Raw genomic sequence first — 18,697 nt, forward strand, 5'->3', positions numbered from 1 at the left:
TCGCCGTGGTGACCGCGGCCCCAGCGGCCCCAGCGGCCCCGGAAGCGGCGCGCACGAGGTCGGAAGCGGTGGTGGCGGCAGCGATGGCGGCAGCGGTGGCGCGGCGTGGCTCTTTCTCGGATTCCGGCTCGGACTCGGAGGATTCCTCGCTCTCGGACTCGGAGGTGAGTCCGTGGCCGCGGTGGCCAGGCCGGTGGGGAAGGGCCGCCTGGTGCCGGCGGCGCGGACTGATCGAACTCTCTCACAGCTCCAGGAGGCCTTCGCGAGGGGCGCGCTGAAGCCGGGGCTCAACGTGGTGCTGGAGGAGCAGCCGAAGCGGCGCAACGACACGGTGAGCCGGGGCTGCGGGACCAGGGGAGCCCTGCGGGGCGCAGGAGGCACGGCGGGGCTGCGGGGGTCGGGGCCGGGCGGACTCCGGTGTTCTGCGCTGCGGGGGGGTCGGGTGTGTCCCGGCCGCCCCGAGGAGCAGCCCGCGGTGTGACCCGGACCCTGAGCGGGCCAGCCGTGCGGATCGGTCCGGGCGGTGCTATGCTGAGCTCTGATTTTTCCACAGGACGGCCTGAAGCAGTGCCTGGCCGAATTCAGGCAGCAGCTCGCGTGGGTGGAAAGGCTGGACGTGACTCTGGGCCCGGTCGCGGATCCCGTTTCTCAGAATGCTTCTACGTCTGATGCCGTTGACCCTGAGAATGATTTCCAGAGAGAGATGAGTTTGTAAGTGTCGAAGGAGATTTCATGTGTGTTGCGTTTTTGGAGTTACGGTTCACCAGACTGCTACACTGGCTGTTACTGTGGGACTCTTGTCCATGTTATTGTACCTTCGCTGGCTCTGAATGTTTTCCAGAATAACTACAAACTAGTGCTATTATATTTAACTGCTGTGTGACTGAAAAGAAATAATTTCCCTCTTCATAGTAGACTTCACCCTTTGCTGAGAAGTTTATTTTAAAAGCTCCTTGGTAGAAGGACTAACTCTTTAACACAAGATACGGATTTTTCTTTGTGGATTTGTTTTGGTGCTCTTACAGTTCTCTTGTTTTGCTTTGCCTTTTATATTCCAACATAAAAAAAACTATAACTGGCAACAAGATAAGTGTGTATGTGCAAGATATAAATGTTAATATTGTATTGGCTCCTGAACTGCTTTCAGTAGCGCTGCATGTGCACAGAATGTTGATATAAATCCAGACTAATGCTTGCTAGGTCGCAGTATCAACCTGCTTGTGTGAGCAGTTTGTGTCAGCACTATGAGCTGCCTGCCATGCGGTGACAGGGCCGGTGTGGTGGCAGAGGCGGTGCAGTGACAGGGCCGGTGTGGTGACAGAGCCCACTGCAGTGACAGGGCCGGTGTGGTGGCAGAGGCGGTGCAGTGACAAGGCCAGTGCAGTGTGCAGTGACAGCTGGTGCTGTGCTCTCTCCCAGCTATCGGCAGGCACAGGCAGCTGTCCTGGAAGCCCTCCCTAGGCTGCGTAAGCTCCAGGTTCCTACGAGGAGGCCGGATGATTACTTTGCAGAGATGGCCAAATCAGACCAGCAGATGCAGAAGGTACGTGCAGTGAATGTCTTTCTTTCCTGTGTAATGTGTGCATTTTAGCCTGTGGTAGGCATTAAATTTAAGGTGTGATGTGTGAGTGCTGAACTTAATTTCTTTTCTGATTCCTATGGCAATGACTGGGTTTGAAACTTTGTGACAGGAGATTTCTTTTTGTTTAGGTATTTCGGTGCAATGTGGGGATTTTTATAGCAGGTTGTATGATAAAGTAGAAAAGCATGATTTATACTTTGTTTTGAATGTATTTAATATTAAAAAAAGAGACTTTTTTCGTAGTATGTGTAACAGTGGATATAAAGCTGCCTGTGTTTCTGCTCTTTATCATAAAACTTGCAGTTGAATGTGGTTTTAATGCAATCTTTTTTTCCTATTTAAGTATCACCTTTTGTTTATTGTCAGTGTGTTCTGGTTTTCTGTGATTTTAAACTGTATATTATTGAACGAATCTATTTTGGATAGAAAATTAGACTGGTGTAAGAAATAAGACTTTCACACATTTCCCTCTTGACTGTAGTCTTTGTTCAAAATGGAACTCTTTTTTGCTTTAGATTTGGAAAAAAGACTACATTGTATAAATTAAACAAACATGAGTTGGAGTCTGGTTTGAAGGTTCATGTATCATTGGCTCACTGTTTTGCTTTCTGATGGAACCTTTCTAGATAAGGTGAAAAACGATAATATAGCTCGCACTAAGGCTTAAGTCAGTCTTGCACATTACTGTTCTCTTCTTTAGCTGACTTTCATTTGAAGAATAATTTTTATCTCCTACTGGCGTCACTACACTGAATCATGAAGATCTGTGCTGAAATCCTTGTAATTCTTCATAAGACAGCAACTTTATATAAAAACCGTTTGTGAACAAGGAGGGAACAGAAAAGATGTTTTCTTCAGGACTGTTGACTTTTCTTCAGTGCTTTACTTTTAATAATGACACCCACATAGACTGACGAAATACTTTCAGTTCCATTAGAGCCCATTATAAGGCTTTGTCTTCTCTGTTTTCTGAGTTTTGTCCTTTTAACCAGATTTTGGCTGTAGATAAGTTCAGGAATTTCTGTAATAACTACTCCTTGCGCTGAAAGGATGGTATGCCTTATAGGCATTATCTGATTGAGAGATGTTTTCTTTTTTACTCTCATAGATGCTTCACAAATCCTGGCTTCAGGACTGTACAGAAATCATACAATTCTCTTTTTTTCTTTTGTTTTACTGATAAATTTTGCTTTTTCTATTCCCCAATTAGATTCGACAGAAACTTAAGAGTAAACAGGAAGCAATGGAAAGGTCTGAGAAAGCAAAACAACTTCGTGCAATGAGAAAATATGGCAAGAAGGTGAGGAGCTACAAAAGGGACATGTGCAAAAGGATCTGTGATAAGAGTTTAGAGCCTGAATGGGGAGCTGAAAGAGTGGGACCACAGGAGTCTGGCTAAAACACACAGAATCTGTCTAGTCTTCTGTCTAGCTGCTCTGAAGGAAAACAGAACAAAAGATAGGATAGCTTCAAAAAAAATATGGGACACTGCAAGGAACAACACTAATATTCTGCTTCTAATCTCAGGTGCAAGTTGAGATTCTTCAGAGGAGACAAAAGGAGAAGAAAAATATGTTGAATGCAGTCAAGAAATATCAGAAAGGTAAAGTCAACTTGTCTAAGAGAGCAAATGCGTAAAGGCACTAGTGGTGGGTGAGCAGTGTGGAGCAGTGTGATATGGTCACTGCCGCTCTAGTTCTGGACCTTGAGGTTGGAAAGCTGCTGCTGTGCAGAACTGTGTGCCAGTGGCAATGAAAAACCTCCCAAGCAGCTGTCCTTCAATGAGGGTGACCTGCTGCTATTACTTGCTTAGACTGAAAATCTGTGTTTTCTGAGGTGTAGCTGTGATGTCTTCACTCTTGCAGGTCTCTCTGACAAGCTGGACTTTCTAGATGAAGAGCAGACGTCATCTCAAGGGAATAAAAAAGGCAATGCAAGTCAACGGACAAAGAAGGGGTGAGACCAGAAATGAAAGCTAGTTAAACATAGAATGTGTGATTTTTTTCGGTCTTTTTAGAGGATAATTTTGGGGAACAAGAAAACTGTTCTGTTTAGTGTTAAAATAAGTCCAAGGTGGTTTTCTGTCCCTAAAGAGAAGAAAACTATGGCCAAAATGGAACAGAGATTGAAATGTGCTAATTTCTGCATCTTTGTTAAGATGGGAAAGGTTTATGATGGTTGATGGGAGACTGTGAGTATATATATGTGTATCTTGAGAGGCTTGTGAAACAAGGAATGTATGCAGTGATGCTGGTCGGTTGTTTTTCAGACCAAATGCCAAAAGACGATACAAAAATCAGAAGTTTGGTTTTGGTGGGAAGAAGAAGGGCTCAAAGTGGAACACAAAGGAGAGTTTTAATGATGTATCCAGCTTCCAGTCAAAAGTGGCTCACAACAAAGGCCTAGGAAAAGGAGGAAGAGGAGGAAAAGGAGGGAAAAAAGCCCTTAATGTAAGTAAAATGTTGCATGAAAATTATCCTGTTTGGATAGGAACTCAGGCCGTGTCTGGCAGGGAGAGACAAGTGCCTCCAGCACATGATGGGTGCCTCCAGCATCTGGAAGTGATGCCTGTCTTTGGGAGCTAAGCATAATTCGGTTACTAACAGTACTGGGGGCAGCTGGTTTGGTATCAGCAGGAAAACAAGAAGAGGAGTTAAAAAGTGATATTTGCTAACTGTGTGCCAAAACCTCCCTCTCCAGATGTTCTGACAAATACCCTCTCCTTGGTATGCTCCCCAAGCTATAGAGCTAGAACAAAGATGGGGACCATGAAAATAAAGATCTGAATCTGTCCTTTTTCTTCACAGAAGAGACCTGGAAAAAGAGCAAGGCAGAAAATGAAGAACCGAGCCCGCTAAGAGAACTGTGCTCCCCAGTGGGGTTCCTGTGTTTTTTTGTGTTGCAACATGTGTTTCTGCTGTCATCAAGCAGCTAACTGCAGAACAAGCTGGATGCCTTGCAGTGGCAAGGAAAAAAAGTCAGTGGAAAGCAGTGCCTTATCACTAATTTCTTCTCAGTGTATGTTTTGTTGAAGGATTGTTTTCTACTTAAACCTCTGGTGTGTGAACGCATTAAATGGTTTGCACAGAACTGTGTGTAACTCATGTTTAGCTGTTCAATGAGTGGTGGCTGGAGCCTGCCTTTTGTTCCCTTCATTCTGACAGCTTTTTCCACCATTGCTGTTAAGATGAAGTTGGTGACCTTGAGTTCTGGGTCATGTTGCCAATGTCAAAATAAGAAGTCTGAAGCTTTTTGAGATGCTAGAGTGTTTTTTTAGACTATTTGTATAGAAACAGCAATGAGACAAATACAGAGCCTTACAGATAGGTTTGTTTGTGCCACTGTTGTCAGGTTGCAAATCTGGACAGATGAAAGTTTTCTTTTTTCTATTGTCTTTCACTAGAAATCTGCCAGACTTGCTAGATAACAAGCAGGGCCTAACACATTAGATGTCATTAACATTCTGTCTGTGCTTTTCCCGCTGTACTATTCTTTAGACTTCTCTCCCCGTGGTGCAGGGTAGCCATGGACAGTAATCTCAGTTTTCCAGCGTGGGCAGTAGAATCTAATATCGCTGCGGTCCAAAGGAACCTGGGAAACAAAAATGACAATCATGTGCTTTGACTAAAATTATTATTAGTAGTAGTCCCTCCTGGGGAGAGTGATGCATGGTGTTCTGCTGCTGAGAAATGTCTAAATGATAGGAAGAGCAGGGTACCACTGTACTGTTCACTATTCTGTCATGGTCAAACCTGCCAAATAAAGAAAACTTAACAAATTGAACATCATGAGTTCTGACTCTAAAAATTGAACTTGTTTCCCTACACACAGGCAAGTTTAGTTGCCTCTACCCTGCCAGACTGATCCTACCAGCAGTTCCTTAATACCATAGAGCCCAGATGAGATGTCTGTCTCTACCCTTGTCATGAGTAACTAGTTTATTTGATGTATAATATGAAAAATCAATGAAGACTGTCTTATTTTCTTATTATCTTAGTTTTCTTTATAACAGGCCAAAATTTGCCTTTCCCAAAACACTAATCTGCAGTCACTCATCATCACAATTGTTTGTCAGATATGATTGATGTCTCAGCTTGTTAATCATATATTTCTTTTCCTCCTATTTATTCACACTTCCCCAGATGAATCCTCAGTGGTGTATCTGCTTTGGGTATACTTACATGATTATTAATTTTATGGTTCTGCTTGCAATTTGTTTGAAAGATGCTGTTCAGCAGCATGTTTCTTTGCACAGTACTTCTGTATGTCACTTCACATTGCTCACTACACCATTTCTCATGGCTGAATGCTTTAATAAACAGCCCTGAGTATATCTGTGGCATTTGGCAGTATGTTGTCACTGTCATTGTAGATGTTTTGCAGTCAGGTTTCTCAAGGGAAGTGTACCGCTTCTCTGTTCACAAGTCTATGCCAGTGTGAAGAGTCCTCTTAGGTGTAAATTTTAAAAGCTTTAAAAACTGTTCTGTGAACAGCTTTGCTCATTCCCTGTAATTCGTTTTCCATGTTTGTCACAAATTGTTTTTCTGTATGAGTATTTTTCAGTGTGGCAAGCTTAATATCTCTCAGTCCTGTAAAGAGCTGAATCTGTAAGCATCCTACTCACCAAAGGTGTTGCATGCCAGCCAATTTCTTGGCTTTCAGTTTGTGGCATTGAGTATTTCCTTCTTGGCACCTCTGCTGCACGGTGAAGAAGATTCAGAAATTCATCTGTTGTTTTAAGAGATACAAATACAAATGAAAGTGTGTTTAAAAATCAGCCACCTGTGGACATGTGTTAGAATGAGACATCTTAACACTGTCCGAGCAACAAGAGCACCACGGGTAGAGGCAGCCTCTGTGCTTCTGTGAATGATATTGTCAGAATGCGTGGTGATGTTTCTACTCGAATATTTCCTGAGGAAGTTTCAAGATTTGCCTGACAATAGTATCCTGTTAATTCTGCTATCCCTGTCTACTGTACTGCAGCATCTTACTTTTCCTATACCACATCTAGCACAAGCCAGTGCTCCATGACAGCTTTCAACTTTCTCAGTTGCCTGAGACCTGCAGCCTTTCCCTGGTTTGGTTTTCTACCCTCCCCAGTCCTTGAATAGAGCAGACCAACCTTATCTGACCCATTAATGTTTTTAGATAAAATTATCATTTTAGAAATAAGGGAGCAGCTGCCATATGGGCTCTTATTACCAGTGCTCTAAAGTAAGACTGGGCAGTCATTTCAGCAGTTTATCCTGCGTAGTGGTTAGGTAGAATCTGCAGTAGCAGGCAACATGTACATATAGAACATGATTATAGATATTTTTGTTTTCCCCTGAGGGGTTTAGATTCTCAACCAAAATTTTATAGTATGAATATAAGGAATTTTATATATTTTATAGTTTATATATATTTTAATAAAAAACAAAAATAAGAGCATAATTGCATGGATGCAAACTTTTGCTGAAAATGGAAGGTAATGAGAAAGAACCTTAAAGTGGAAAAAAACCTGCTTTACAAACAAAAATCATAAGTGAGTTTAACTTACATGGTCACAGAGGTGTTTCCACATGATATTTTAAGACTGATTACAATTATTAAATCTTACGTGTTAATGATTTGCTTATGTAGTTATCACAAGCTTTTCAGAGACTTCTTACCATTTACTGGCTCACGTATGTTCTCATGCCAAGACATTGGCTTCCTAGCAACCATGTGAACTGGAAAGAAATGAGACAGGTGAATGACTTCAATCACAGCCAGGTATAGAATATGTACTATTGAACTGCACGTGCACAGAAGAAAATGAGTACAAGTATTGATTAATGGCAAGTTCTAGGAAGGGCATGATAAAGTGTGATAAAGGCCCTTCAACAGGATGCTCCCTGTGCTCACCATATCAGTCCTACCCCACCCAAGGAGTGACCTACAGAGTGCCAAGTCTCAGGAAATTATTTTCCTTTGTTGTTTTATTGTAAAACCTAAACCTGAAAGAATCTACTCACATCACCTGCCTGTGCTAGCACAGACTGTGAATTGGCAGGTAGAAAGCGGATCAGGACCTGAAGGAACTTGGTGTAGCGTTGGGGCCTTCCACCCCAACTTGGTTCTGTATATACCCAGAATTTGTAAGTTCCACATCCTAAATAGTTGCCTCACTTCTACGTGGTTACTAACGGCACCATCTGGGCAAGTGGGTCGTGTCTTTGTTCCATCTCTGAGTGTGCAGACCGGTTCCTCAGGCAAAAGGAAAGTACACCAGTTGCCATTTCCCGCTTTACCCCTCTCACTGGCGCCTGCTGCCACACTTGGGTGCAGCTGCTTGTCCCCCACTACAATCCCCCCACGGCTTGTCTTGCCCCCGGGGCTTTAGCCAGTTCTGTGTGGCCGCGAGGCCTCACTGGGATGGTAGGGGTTCACGGTGTACTGCGTGAAGAGCAGCTTCCACTGGCGCTCCTTCTTGGCCCGCTCGGCGTGGAAGCGGTTCTGTAACGCGTCCGGCGGGTCCCTCTCGCCGCGCCGAGCGTCCATGGCCGCGCCGGCTCCGCGCGTCCCGCGGCCTTGGCAACGCCGGCCCGCTGCCGGCGAGCCCGCTGATTGGCCCGCCCGGCGCTCCGCCTCGCGCCCCACCCTTCCCGGCTCTTATTGGCGGCTGAGTTAAAACCCCCGGCGCCGATTGGCGGCGGCGCACGCGGCGCGTTTGAACGGCCGGCGGGGCGATGGAGGCGGCGGAGCTGCGCTGCACGGCGGCCGTGGAGCAGCCGCTGCCGGGGGGACTCGCCCCGCGCCGCCGCGTGATGCGGAACGCGACCGTGCTGCTGGGCCGCAACGAGCTGCGGGAGCCCGTGCTGCGGGTGGCCGGCGGCAGTGGCGCGGCGGCGGCGGTGCTGAGTTTCGTGCTGGCCGGGGACGCCGTGAGGCTCTTCACGCGGTTCGCGGGCGAGGGGCGAGCGGCGGTGCGGGTGGGGCCGGACGGCGCCCAGGTGCTGCTGTCCGACTGCCCCCCGGACGCGCTGCGCCGCTTCCTCCGCCTCCTGCGGCTCAAGGTGGCCGCCGGGCCGCGGGATGCGCCGCGCCGCCCCCGCCTGCTGGAGCGGCCGCCGCCGTCCTTCTCTGTCATCAGCCCGGTGCAGGAGCGGGACGTGCTGAGCGGCCCCGGCCGCCGCTGCGCCGGCGAAGAGCGGGGGGAGCGCCCCGCCGAGGTGAGTCCCGGGGCGAGGGGGCGGCTCCGGGGAGCGGCCCTGCCCTCACAGTTCACCCCCACCTGTCCCGCAGGTGTCCCGCGCGGAGAGGCGGCCCCCGGCGAGGCTCTCGGCGGAGCAGGAGGCAGTACTGGGCGCCGTGCGGAGCGGGAAGAGCATCTTCTTCACCGGCTCTGCAGGTGAGGGGCCCCGGAGACTGTCATCGGCTCCCCGGGGATAGTCCTGGCCATTGACCTGTTGCTTCTCCCTCGAAGGGACTGGGAAGTCGTTCTTGCTGAAGAGGATCGTGGGCTCCCTCCCTCCGAACATCACCTACGCTACAGCCAGCACGGGAGTGGCGGCTTGTCACATCGGTGGCACCACTCTCCACGCCTTTGCAGGTGATGGCCTGCCCGACAGAGAAGGGCTCGGAGCTCTTACTCCCTTCCCAAAGAATCAGAAACATCTTAAAGCATTGCTTTTTTTTGTCCTGTGACAGGGATCGGCTCTGGGAAGGCACCGCTGGAACAGTGCATTCAGCTGGCAGAGAGGCCAGGGGTGCGTCAGCATTGGCTGGCCTGCCAGCACTTAATTATTGATGAGATCTCCATGGTGGATGGCAAGTTCTTTGACAAGCTGGAGGCAGTGGCAAGGTGAGCAGTTATCAGGTCAAACTAGCATAAATTAATTTCCCTAAAGTTCCAGTCTGCTTATTTTCTTTAGTTTTGTGAATGGATACAAGGCAGCTGCTATAAGAAAGTATGAAATCATGGAATCTGGGACAATCTTTACCATGAAATAGGTTTTGGTCATGTCCACTCCTCAGTCACAGCTATGGCTGTTTGGGTTGTTCTCTGCATCTCCTGAGCTAAGTGTTGTCTATAGACCTGAGTCCAGAATATACAGCTGTGCCCAAAAGGTCTCTCTTGGCAGAGAGAGGTAGCTGTAGTATAACAGCCACTAAAGAACCAATACTGGTAATGACCTCTGGGGTAGATAAGCAAAGCAAATTTAATATCTTGTATTAGCATTGCCTAATTATTTGAGCTCTTCTGAAGCATCTGGGGATAAACATCTTTCACTGCAGGTTGTCTAGATTTGAATATATTGACAGATTAAGAAGTAACTTCCAGGACATGACTATATCCAGATTCTGGAGGACATTCAAAACTTCTCTTCTATCCTTTTCAGGGCAGTCAGAAAACGAGATGAGCCTTTTGGAGGAATTCAGCTAATTATCTGTGGGGATTTCTTACAGCTACCCCCAGTCTGCAAGGCTAATGAAGAAACCAAGTTCTGCTTCCAGGTACAAAACTGTTCCTAAACTCATTCTCATACTTAAAGTCTACCTCTTTAACAAGAGAATTTTTTTTTTCTTTTTTTCAGGCAAAAAGTTGGAGAAAATGCATCCACATAAACATGGAGCTGACTGAAGTGCGGAGACAGACTGACAAGACCTTTGTCTCACTCCTCAGTGCAATTCGTTTAGGCAGGTGAGAAGAAACTCATCTCTCTTTGTAATCCCTACTCCCCACTGATGGAGCAGAGGAAAGAGCAGTTTGTCACTTTTCTGTCCTCTGTCAGGAATGTGTAGCTGTGGGCAAAAGCTATAAATGCCTTCCTTAATGTAGACAGGTTTCATATATGCTGCTCTGGTAAGGAAGGACAGTTCCTAGGGTCCCTCTGCAAATTAATTCAAAGAATCCTGAGCTGGCAGTGGCCAGGGCAGGGCTGGGGCACACACTGGCTCTGTTCTCTGACTTTATCAGGCATCTTTCTCTGTCCTCTCTGGAGGCCTGTACCTTGCACAGACTGATCTAACTGTGTGGAGCTGACTGCTGCTCAAATCTGCTCCTGATCCCTTTAAAGAAGAATTTCCTTTTCCTGGGTACCAGGTGCACAGAGGAGGTTACCAGACAGCTGATGCAGACAGCCACTCACAGGTCTGAGCGTGATGGGATCCTGGCTACAAGGCTCTGCACCCATAAAGATGATGTGGAAGTAACCAATGAGAGACGCTTGCAACAGCTGCCAGGTGAACTTGGTGGAGAAAACTGCTGGCTTTGGGGCTGAGCTCTGCAAGGATGCAATGGGAGTACTGAGGTGTCAGGTGGAACTAGTGTTCTGTCGTGGACAGCAGCATCAGTTCAAGCTCTGTGTGTTGGAGTTAAGGTATCTAGGGAAAAAATTCAGTTTTTTTGTTTAAAAACCCATGATATCACTATTTGGTTTGTAAGAGATAGCAAACTCATTGCTTTTTATGAGGTAGGGTGGGTAATTTATTGCCTCCACATCCCTGCTTTTTCTTTCTATAGCATCTTAGGCCGTGCACTATGCAGCCATGACTTGAATTGAAGGCTATTTAATTTTTTGCCTCCCTTGCTGGCCCTTGGATTCTTCCTTAGTCTCTTTTGGAGATCTGGTGTTGGTAGTAAGTGAAACTGCTCAAAATGCTGTCTGCTCAGTTCTTATTTATTGCTGACCTTTCATTTCTGTGCCTTTTCATGCTCTGGAAGTTATATAGGGAAGAGAGGCAATAGTGAGCTTTCTGTTAGATATGACAAGGTTTGTGTGAGGATGTCTTAGGAGCAGAGCAGAATGGATATTAAAAGAGGCATTGCTGTTAGAAATATATGCTCAACCCCTGAAATGCTGTGTAAAATGTGTTCAACAGTTGTAAGTTCTGTCTTTCTTAACAGGAGAAGTGCATGTGTTTGAGGCTTTGGACAGTGACCCAATGCTAGTGAAGTTAATTGATGCTCAGTGTCCTGTGGGTGGTAGAGTTGAGCTAAAGCTCGGAGCTCAGGTAAGTGTGTATATACATGTGTGATAGACCAGATCAAATGGCATAAGAAAAACGGAGGAACATCAGAGAAATGTATAGAGTAGATTAATATATAGAATGCAAAATCAGTCTAGAATGGCTATGCCAGGGCAACAGAAGACTCTATCCCAATCTTTGTATTTTTACTGCTTAGAATCTTATGCAGACAGATGATGAGTTCAGGTCCATGTCTTGGGGACAATTGTGATTGCTGTGACTTTGACAGACATGCCCAATCAAATTTAGAAGATTTCCAGTAGCAGAGAACACAGAGGCAGTCCTTGCCTGCAGTCTCAGCTCCAGGTACAGCAGCCCTCCCCACCTGTAAAGGTATGGCACAGCTTGCCATATTTGCTGGACTGGGCACCTAGCTCTGAGCTAGGGCTGTCTGGAAAGGATGTAGGGTTGTACTTAATAGTAGCACTATTTGCTTTGAAAACTTGTTCCTTAGCTGTTCCCAGAATCTGTATGTGCATAGGCTGGTGATGCCTGGCAAAGGGAAAACTGCTCCCTGGATCTGAGCTCGCAACTGTGGACAGAAATAGCTCAAGTAAAGTGTTCAGTGCTGTAAAATGATGTAGTTAGGAATCCTAGGAAGGAAAGGGTGTGAAATCATTCCAATCAAATTGGAGATGGTGCTGCAATAGGCAGGACAGGATGATCTGGATAAATCAGTCTAATGTACTTATGCTTCCTGGCAAGAAGTTTAGCTGCAGGTAGCTGAATGGGCTGTAGAAGAAGTGCATTAAAGACTTTTCTTTTTCTCTGTAGGTGATGTTAGCAAAGAATTTGGATGTGTCTCAAGGGCTGGTGAATGGGGCACGAGGTGTTGTTGTAGGGTTTGAAAGTGAACAGAAGGGTAAGTAAGCCTTGTGATCTTTTATTGAAAGAAGTGGGAAAATAACAAAACAGTTTGTCCTTGGTGCGTAATGACTTCTTAATTTTATTTACAGCTTGGTAATAATTTGAGGGAAAGCAGAGAGATCCCTGCAAGCTTGGGGCTCTCATGACCTGTGATGTCATGCACTGCATCAGCTATAGCTATCTGTAGGCCTCTTGTGTTCTGTATTCTGTATGCAAATGTGTATGCTCATTTGAATTTCCTCTTTGTTCTGTTGAAGCAAGTTTTGATGGATTTTTGTTTTTCTCAAAGAATAATGTTCTGCTACCTACAAAATGTATTTTTCTCTGCATCTCAACTGGTAAAATACCTGCCTTTTATTTTCCTGCTTAAGTCGGTCAAACAAAATTTTAGGACATGCTATTAACTGTCTGTGGATTTAGGTTTAGTTTAGGCAGAAAAAAGGTGTTCTTAAGCTGCTGACATCCTGGCTGTTGAGTGTCAGGAATATATCCCTGTTTCTTTCCTGTTCCCATTCCTAAAGGTCTGCCTAAGGTGAGGTTTCTCTGTGGGGTCACACAGCTCATAAAAATGGAAAAATGGGTCATCAAAGGACCATCAGGAGTTCATCTGAGTCGTCAGCAATTACCTTTAAAATTGGCATGGGCCATTTCCATTCACAAGAGTCAGGTGGGTGTTCTTGTACAGCAGTCTATAGACTTTTACACCATTATAAACCTCATTTTCTGGGTGAGCTTGCATTGCTGGTGAAACAGGAGGGAAAGCTGAAAGGCCCTTGTTGGGGAGGGGAACTCCAGAATGTGTCTAGCTGCAGAGAGATAACATCTCTTTTGCTTGTGGGGCTGTCAGTACTACTGGGGTTTCCTTAAGGGCACTGCCATCTGCAGAGTTGGTGTTGGACTATAAAGCAGCATTATTTACCACTGTAGGCTGGTGAGGGTAGTGCTCCCCTGAGAGCATTAGGAACCCTGAGCTCTGCAGTGCAACTGGGGAAGCTGCTGGACACACAGCTGTACTCTGGGCTGGACTTGCCCTTTGGTGTGTGGTGGGGATTTTTTCAATATAACTTTCAATGTAACAGTGTAGTATTTTAAAAGTTCCTTGCTTTCCAGAAGACTTCATACTTGATAAGTACTGATCTTAGAGACCTGTGGATTTATTCCCATGCCACAGTTTAAACTAGGCTATGCTGTAAATTCTGCTGCACCTGGGACAACCCATGAGACAGGGCTGGCCAGGCCTTTCCCAAACTCTGTCAGGTCTGCCAGAAGACTGCTTGAGAATGGTGCCTGCTCCATTAACTACTAAGAGTGAAACCAGTAGGATTTCTCTACCTGCTGTGTTGATTAGATGGGATTTATGGAGTTTCACACAAGAGCCTCACTGGGTTTAGTTAGTGGATCCTACTATCTACTAGAAATTTTCTGACAGTGGGAAAATAATGCCTTTCTACTGATTCCCTCTTTTAAAATCAAAACCTATCACCAAAGATAGTACCTTGGACACTCACTGGGACATGACAATGTTCTTGTTTGTTTGCTCTGTAACAAAGTTCTCTGTGCCTTTGATAGGGCATGTCGTTGGACTATGTGGAAATCTCCCTGTCTCGTGTCTTTGAAAATGGGCAGGCTTATGTAGCCCTCTCCAGAGCCCGAAGCCTTGCAGGGCTCCGTGTTCTGGATTTTGACCCAAAAGCAGTGAGAGCTGACCCTGCTGTGCTGCAGTTCTACAGACAGCTGAGACGTCATCAGCTGCCAACCCAGGTAAAAAAAATCTCATGCTAGCAAAGCCTGCCTTGTGCAACCAGAATGAGAGATGTGGGCATCAAGATGTTTTTCTTTTTCTTCCTAAGCAGGATCAACACTTGTAGTAGCAGGAGAGATGAAACTGCAGAGAGGGCATATAACAGGGCAGCTCTTGGGGAGAATATATCCACTGTAACGTTGGGGTTGTGTAACACTACCTGGTCCTCTGGGTGAAAGGATGGGTTGGGATTTTTTGATCCTTCTCTTGCAGTAAGGAATGAAGTGGAAGTTGGCACAAAATAAATTTGTTTTTGTTTTTTTTTTTTTTTCTTCTCAAAGGGTTCACTACACACCTATTCAGATGCTGATGAGAAGGAGAACTGGAAATGCAACTGAGAATGCTCTTCTGGTTTCTGTGAGGTGTCAGCAGAGATTGTCTATGTTATCAAATATACACAACAACAAGATCACTGCATTTCAGCAAAGTCAAAGGAGATTTTTTAGATCTTTGCTTCATTCAGCTGACTGGATATGTAGAACTATCTCTACCTCACATTTCTGGAATTTGGACAGCTTCTGCACACCCCTTCTGAGCCCCCAGCCTTGAGTACTCCTGCGTTGCAAACACAACTCTAGCAAACAAAATGACTGAGCAAGGATGTATCTGAGGGATGTTTCTACAGTCTTATCTTGTCTGAGGGACCTTCCTACTGTTCTCTCCTGCCTGCTACTTGTATTTTATTCTCTGCACATATAGACTGAAACCTGTGTGCCTTTCTTCAAGTATTGAGAGATGGAAAGTGTGTGTCCTTTTTGCTTGGATGGATTGTTCACAGGAGCTGCTTACACAAGGCAAAACAGTGCTAAATATCTGGAATACTTGATTTGCCTGCAAGAGCAGAGCTATTCTTGCTGCCTGACGCCAGGAGGCTTTGCATAACTTCTTCCACAAGTAGAATTGTCAGAGTTGCACATTGCCTGTTGTGCTGATACATAGTATTTTTATTAGTCTGTTGCATACAATGAGAATTCTTTTTTAACCTTTTCAGATGAGCTGGCACTTTTTAAAAATAGGAGGAAGTCCTACATCTACCCATAATTATGGAACTATAAGAACTGTGAAGATTCATTACCCCATGAGCAAGAAGAAGGGGGTGAGAGGAGATGGGTGCTGGTGGGACCCCCTCCTGTCTAAACACGTGAGGCTCCCATTCAGATGGGAGTTTCTCCAGGAAAAAATATGTTTGACTAATAAGGTGGAAGTTGAGTGTGCAATAGAGTAATGGCTAAAGACATGTGAAGTGAGCTGTAACTTCACTTGTTTCAGCAAAAGCAGAGACGAGCAGAACTAATGAATTGTCTTCTTAATAAAGGAGAAGATTTGGTCTTTGTATTTTAGCACTTTGCTTAAAGCTAAAGTAACTTGTATATTTTAAAATGTTTTCCATATGGGAATAATATGAAATAACATCCAGCTGGAACTTGTCTCTTGCAGGGGAATTCTCTAAAAAAGCCTTTGCTGTGCAAGGAAGTTGAAGACTGTTTCTTGGCAGCTGCTCTCCTTAAAGCCAGGAAAGGATGTTGACTAGCCAGTGGTTAACAGAAAACAGACTTTGATAGGATTTAAAATGTATTTTTAAGGGTTTCTTTGTTATTTTTTTCTGGGCTTGAGAAGGTAGAGTCTTGGAGGAAACAAAAGTATAAGGCAGAAGTGTGACTATTATTCAGAGAGGTTCTTAATATATCAGCTCGTTGTTTCTTCAGAGAAGTTTGGTGGGGAGTGGATGGAAGTACCTGGAGGTGGAGCTGGAACCTATGGAAGGCAAATCCCAAACCCTGTGCTTGGCCAGGGGGCTGGTTTCAGTTAGCATTCTTGGGGGTTTTTAAAGATGACATGCTGCAGTATAATGAGGGCTTTGTGTTGCATTGGACTTTAAAGTGTGGAATCTGAAATACCCAGAATGTTGAAGTGAATTTTACTATTGGGGTAGACAGCCACGAAGAATATGCCAGGCAAGTCCAGTCATTGACAATACATTGATTTTTTTGACTGGTTATTTAAGAGCAATGAGATAATGCAGGTTCAAATCCTTTAATACGTCTTAAAAAGTTCCTGTACCCCTGTAATTGCAAGATAATTTAGAGTGTAAGAGTGGTGATCATGTACAATGCAAATAAATTTTCATGGACTTAAGGACTTTCTTATCTTTCCAGTTCAACTGGAGGGGGTGGGTTGATGCCAGTTTGAGATAATTTCATCTTTAGGTTCTGTTTAGCATTTTATCTATATATATTAATATATATTAATCAATACTTCATTTAGTATTAAATCTACTTGAAATATTATAAATACATTCTCAGTGATGGAACTGTGGAAGCAGAATCACTGTGGCATTGGAAGGCCTGTCAGCTGTTCCGAGGCCAAAAGGTGTCCATCTGTAAAATTTTCCAGCTAAAGCAGATCCAGGGATGTGTGCTGAGTTTGAAGGCTAAAAGAAGCAGTCAGGACAAATCTGAGCTGTCAATCCCTTCGGTCAGGATTATGATGAGGCCTTTTTAAAATTTAATAATGCTTTTCTATACATGACTAAAAACTCTTATTTAATTATACAATAAATATCCCTTCTTCCACACACTAATTTTTCTTACAGAGGTACTATCTAGAGCTAGGACTCAATACATCATCATAGGATTTAAAAAAAAAAAAATCACAACTTTTTATTGTGGCGATTGTACTGGAAGAAGAGAGATGCTCCTCCTCCTCTTGTCATTAGTCAGTCAAAAGAAGAAGACTCTGAAGACCCTGCAGCTTTTTAGGGGATGCTGCCCAAGGCCAGCCTCAGCATGTCTGGTGCTGCCCTAGCTTTTAGCTGCTGTGGAGAGGTAGACTCAGCAGGCTGGTATGGGAAGGTAGGCTCTAAGGATAGTGTAAAAAGAAATATTTCCCAATGAATTACAGCTGTACTGATTGCTGAGGAGTGGAAACAGCCTTGCCTGCCCAAGTTATAAAAGTGTGAGCTAGCTGCTCAAAACTAAGTTGCAGTTGGAGCTTGGGATGGAGTCTGCTGGCTGTGCTGTGAGGAGGAAGGGACAGGTGCTCTGTTAGGGACAGATGTAGTAAGAAGATGCTCTGTGAGTGACAGACAGGGTTAGGTGGTCATGCAGAAGGAAGAAGGAAACTGCCTGTAAGAAAAGGACTCAGAGTTGCCTGAAAGAAGGCATGAAAAGCTTTTAATGAAGGACTGAGTGGTGATGGTGTCAGTCCAGTCTGTCTCAACATAATTAATACAGGCTGGGTTTTTGCAGAGACAGTTCACGTAGTTCATGAGAGAGTAAGCACCGGTGCCATCCTCAGCTTGCACAGCCGAGAGCTTGTGCATGTGCCACGTCCTGCATGGATCCTCTCCAAGGTTCTGCTCCTTCATGGAAGAGCCTGCTTGGCCGCGGTGTCCCCGGGGCTGCAGCGGGACCGGGACCGTCTCCTCCCCTGCCCTCAGCGCTCCTTTCTCCCACCTTTTCCTCACACCTCGCAGTTCCCCCGCAGTCTGGAGCTGGCCAGGTTGGGCACGGGGCAGTCCCAAGCCCCTCTCATAGAGACCCCGGCCAGCCCCTGGGCTCGGACAGACGGAACACTGAGAACACCGAGAGCGGGGGTGTGAGCAGGGCCCCGCCGCCAGCCCTGCTGCAGGATGTGCTGGGCGGCGAGGGAAGGGCCCAGGACGGATGGCCCGGGAGGAGAGGGAAGGGCCCCAGGACGGATGGCCCGGGAGGAGAGGGAAGGGCCCCAGGACGGATGGCCCGGGAGGAGAGGGAAAGCCCCAGGACGGATGGCCCGGGAGGAGAGGGAAAGGCCCCAGGACCGATGGCCCGGGCGGCGAGCGAAGGCCGCAGGCGCTCCGGGAGGGGACAGGGACAGGAGGAGCTGGCCCAGGTGCCGGGACAGGCTCCATGAAGGCGCTGGGCTGTGGACTGATGTGATGGCTGGGTCCTATCCCTGTGGGAAAAGGCTTCCATGACTGTACTCCCATAAATACGGGAAATGAATATTGTCTCGTCACAAACTGAAGAGAAAGCATTTAAGCATTTAAACATCTGCCTTAACTGCAGCTATCGTTAAGTGAATTAAACTAAGAGTTTGATTCATAATTGGTATTTCTGTTACCACGAAGTACAGCCGTTCTCATTTTGAATACATTAAACCATAAGAAGCTGCTTTATACCAGCTAAAGCTCCATAATACATTTATGTATTATTGGAAGCATAATTCACAAACAGAGTGTTATTAAAACCTTACCAGCTTCCAGTTTAAATCTTTGTATGGTGATATAACACCCTTCTCGTTTTTATGTGGCCTTTTCATTATAATTAAACATGGATGTGTCCTCACAGTCTGTGCCCACAAGTCCTGTGAGCACAGGAAAGGCAGCAATATTCCTGTTGATCTTGGATGCTGTAATAAGATTGTGTCCAGGAATTAGACCTTCATATCCAGAATTGCTCTGAATGCAT

The 18,697-nt window shown here is 45.6% G+C and overlaps 3 protein-coding genes across 3 annotated transcripts; 2 read left to right on the forward strand and 1 right to left on the reverse strand.

Moving 5' to 3' along the window:
* The first annotated feature begins 22 nt into the window (after positions 1 to 22).
* EBNA1BP2 (EBNA1 binding protein 2) lies at positions 23 to 5,365 on the forward strand. The gene is made up of 9 exons (XM_014872151.2): positions 23 to 164; positions 248 to 331; positions 554 to 711; positions 1,420 to 1,543; positions 2,793 to 2,882; positions 3,110 to 3,185; positions 3,448 to 3,538; positions 3,852 to 4,032; positions 4,390 to 5,365. The coding sequence occupies exons 1-9, from the start codon at positions 84 to 86 to the stop codon at positions 4,438 to 4,440; spliced, it is 936 nt and encodes a 311-aa protein (XP_014727637.1). The 5' UTR covers positions 23 to 83; the 3' UTR covers positions 4,441 to 5,365.
* Positions 4,790 to 8,107, reverse strand: CFAP144 (cilia and flagella associated protein 144). Its single transcript, XM_014872152.2, has 4 exons — positions 7,978 to 8,107; positions 7,237 to 7,296; positions 6,207 to 6,310; positions 4,790 to 5,173 (listed from the first exon to the last, which is right to left on the reverse strand). Exons 1-4 carry the CDS (start codon positions 8,105 to 8,107, stop codon positions 5,069 to 5,071), a joined length of 399 nt encoding a protein of 132 aa, XP_014727638.1. The 3' UTR covers positions 4,790 to 5,068.
* Positions 8,108 to 8,295: 188 nt separating this feature from the next.
* On the forward strand, positions 8,296 to 16,364 carry PIF1 (PIF1 5'-to-3' DNA helicase). Its single transcript, XM_014872215.2, has 12 exons — positions 8,296 to 8,778; positions 8,852 to 8,957; positions 9,033 to 9,158; positions 9,257 to 9,410; positions 9,949 to 10,063; positions 10,144 to 10,250; positions 10,653 to 10,792; positions 11,457 to 11,563; positions 12,353 to 12,440; positions 12,967 to 13,112; positions 14,015 to 14,206; positions 14,528 to 16,364. The coding sequence occupies exons 1-12, from the start codon at positions 8,296 to 8,298 to the stop codon at positions 14,582 to 14,584; spliced, it is 1,821 nt and encodes a 606-aa protein (XP_014727701.2). The 3' UTR covers positions 14,585 to 16,364.
* Positions 16,365 to 18,697: the final 2,333 nt, after the last annotated feature.

This window comes from Sturnus vulgaris, chromosome 9 (genome assembly GCF_052056855.1).
Source record: "Sturnus vulgaris isolate bStuVul1 chromosome 9, bStuVul1.hap1, whole genome shotgun sequence".
Taxonomy (NCBI): domain Eukaryota; kingdom Metazoa; phylum Chordata; class Aves; order Passeriformes; family Sturnidae; genus Sturnus; species Sturnus vulgaris.

Coding starts and splice junctions, on each gene's coding strand:
- PIF1 (XM_014872215.2), top strand. CDS start 8,296: ATGGAGGCGGCGGAGCTGCGCTGCACGGCGGCCGTGGAGCAGCCGCTG. Junction 10,793..11,456: donor ACGCTTGCAACAGCTGCCAG/GTGAACTTGGTG, acceptor CTTTCTTAACAG/GAGAAGTGCATGTGTTTGAG. Junction 14,207..14,527: donor GTCATCAGCTGCCAACCCAG/GTAAAAAAAATC, acceptor TTCTTCTCAAAG/GGTTCACTACACACCTATTC.
- CFAP144 (XM_014872152.2), bottom strand. CDS start 8,107: ATGGACGCTCGGCGCGGCGAGAGGGACCCGCCGGACGCGTTACAGAAC. Junction 7,297..7,977: donor CGTGAACCCCTACCATCCCA/GTGAGGCCTCGC, acceptor ATTTCTTTCCAG/TTCACATGGTTGCTAGGAAG. Junction 5,174..6,206: donor GCTGGCATGCAACACCTTTG/GTGAGTAGGATG, acceptor TTTGTTTCCCAG/GTTCCTTTGGACCGCAGCGA.
- EBNA1BP2 (XM_014872151.2), top strand. CDS start 84: ATGGCGGCAGCGGTGGCGCGGCGTGGCTCTTTCTCGGATTCCGGCTCG. Junction 165..247: donor CCTCGCTCTCGGACTCGGAG/GTGAGTCCGTGG, acceptor ACTCTCTCACAG/CTCCAGGAGGCCTTCGCGAG. Junction 332..553: donor CGAAGCGGCGCAACGACACG/GTGAGCCGGGGC, acceptor ATTTTTCCACAG/GACGGCCTGAAGCAGTGCCT.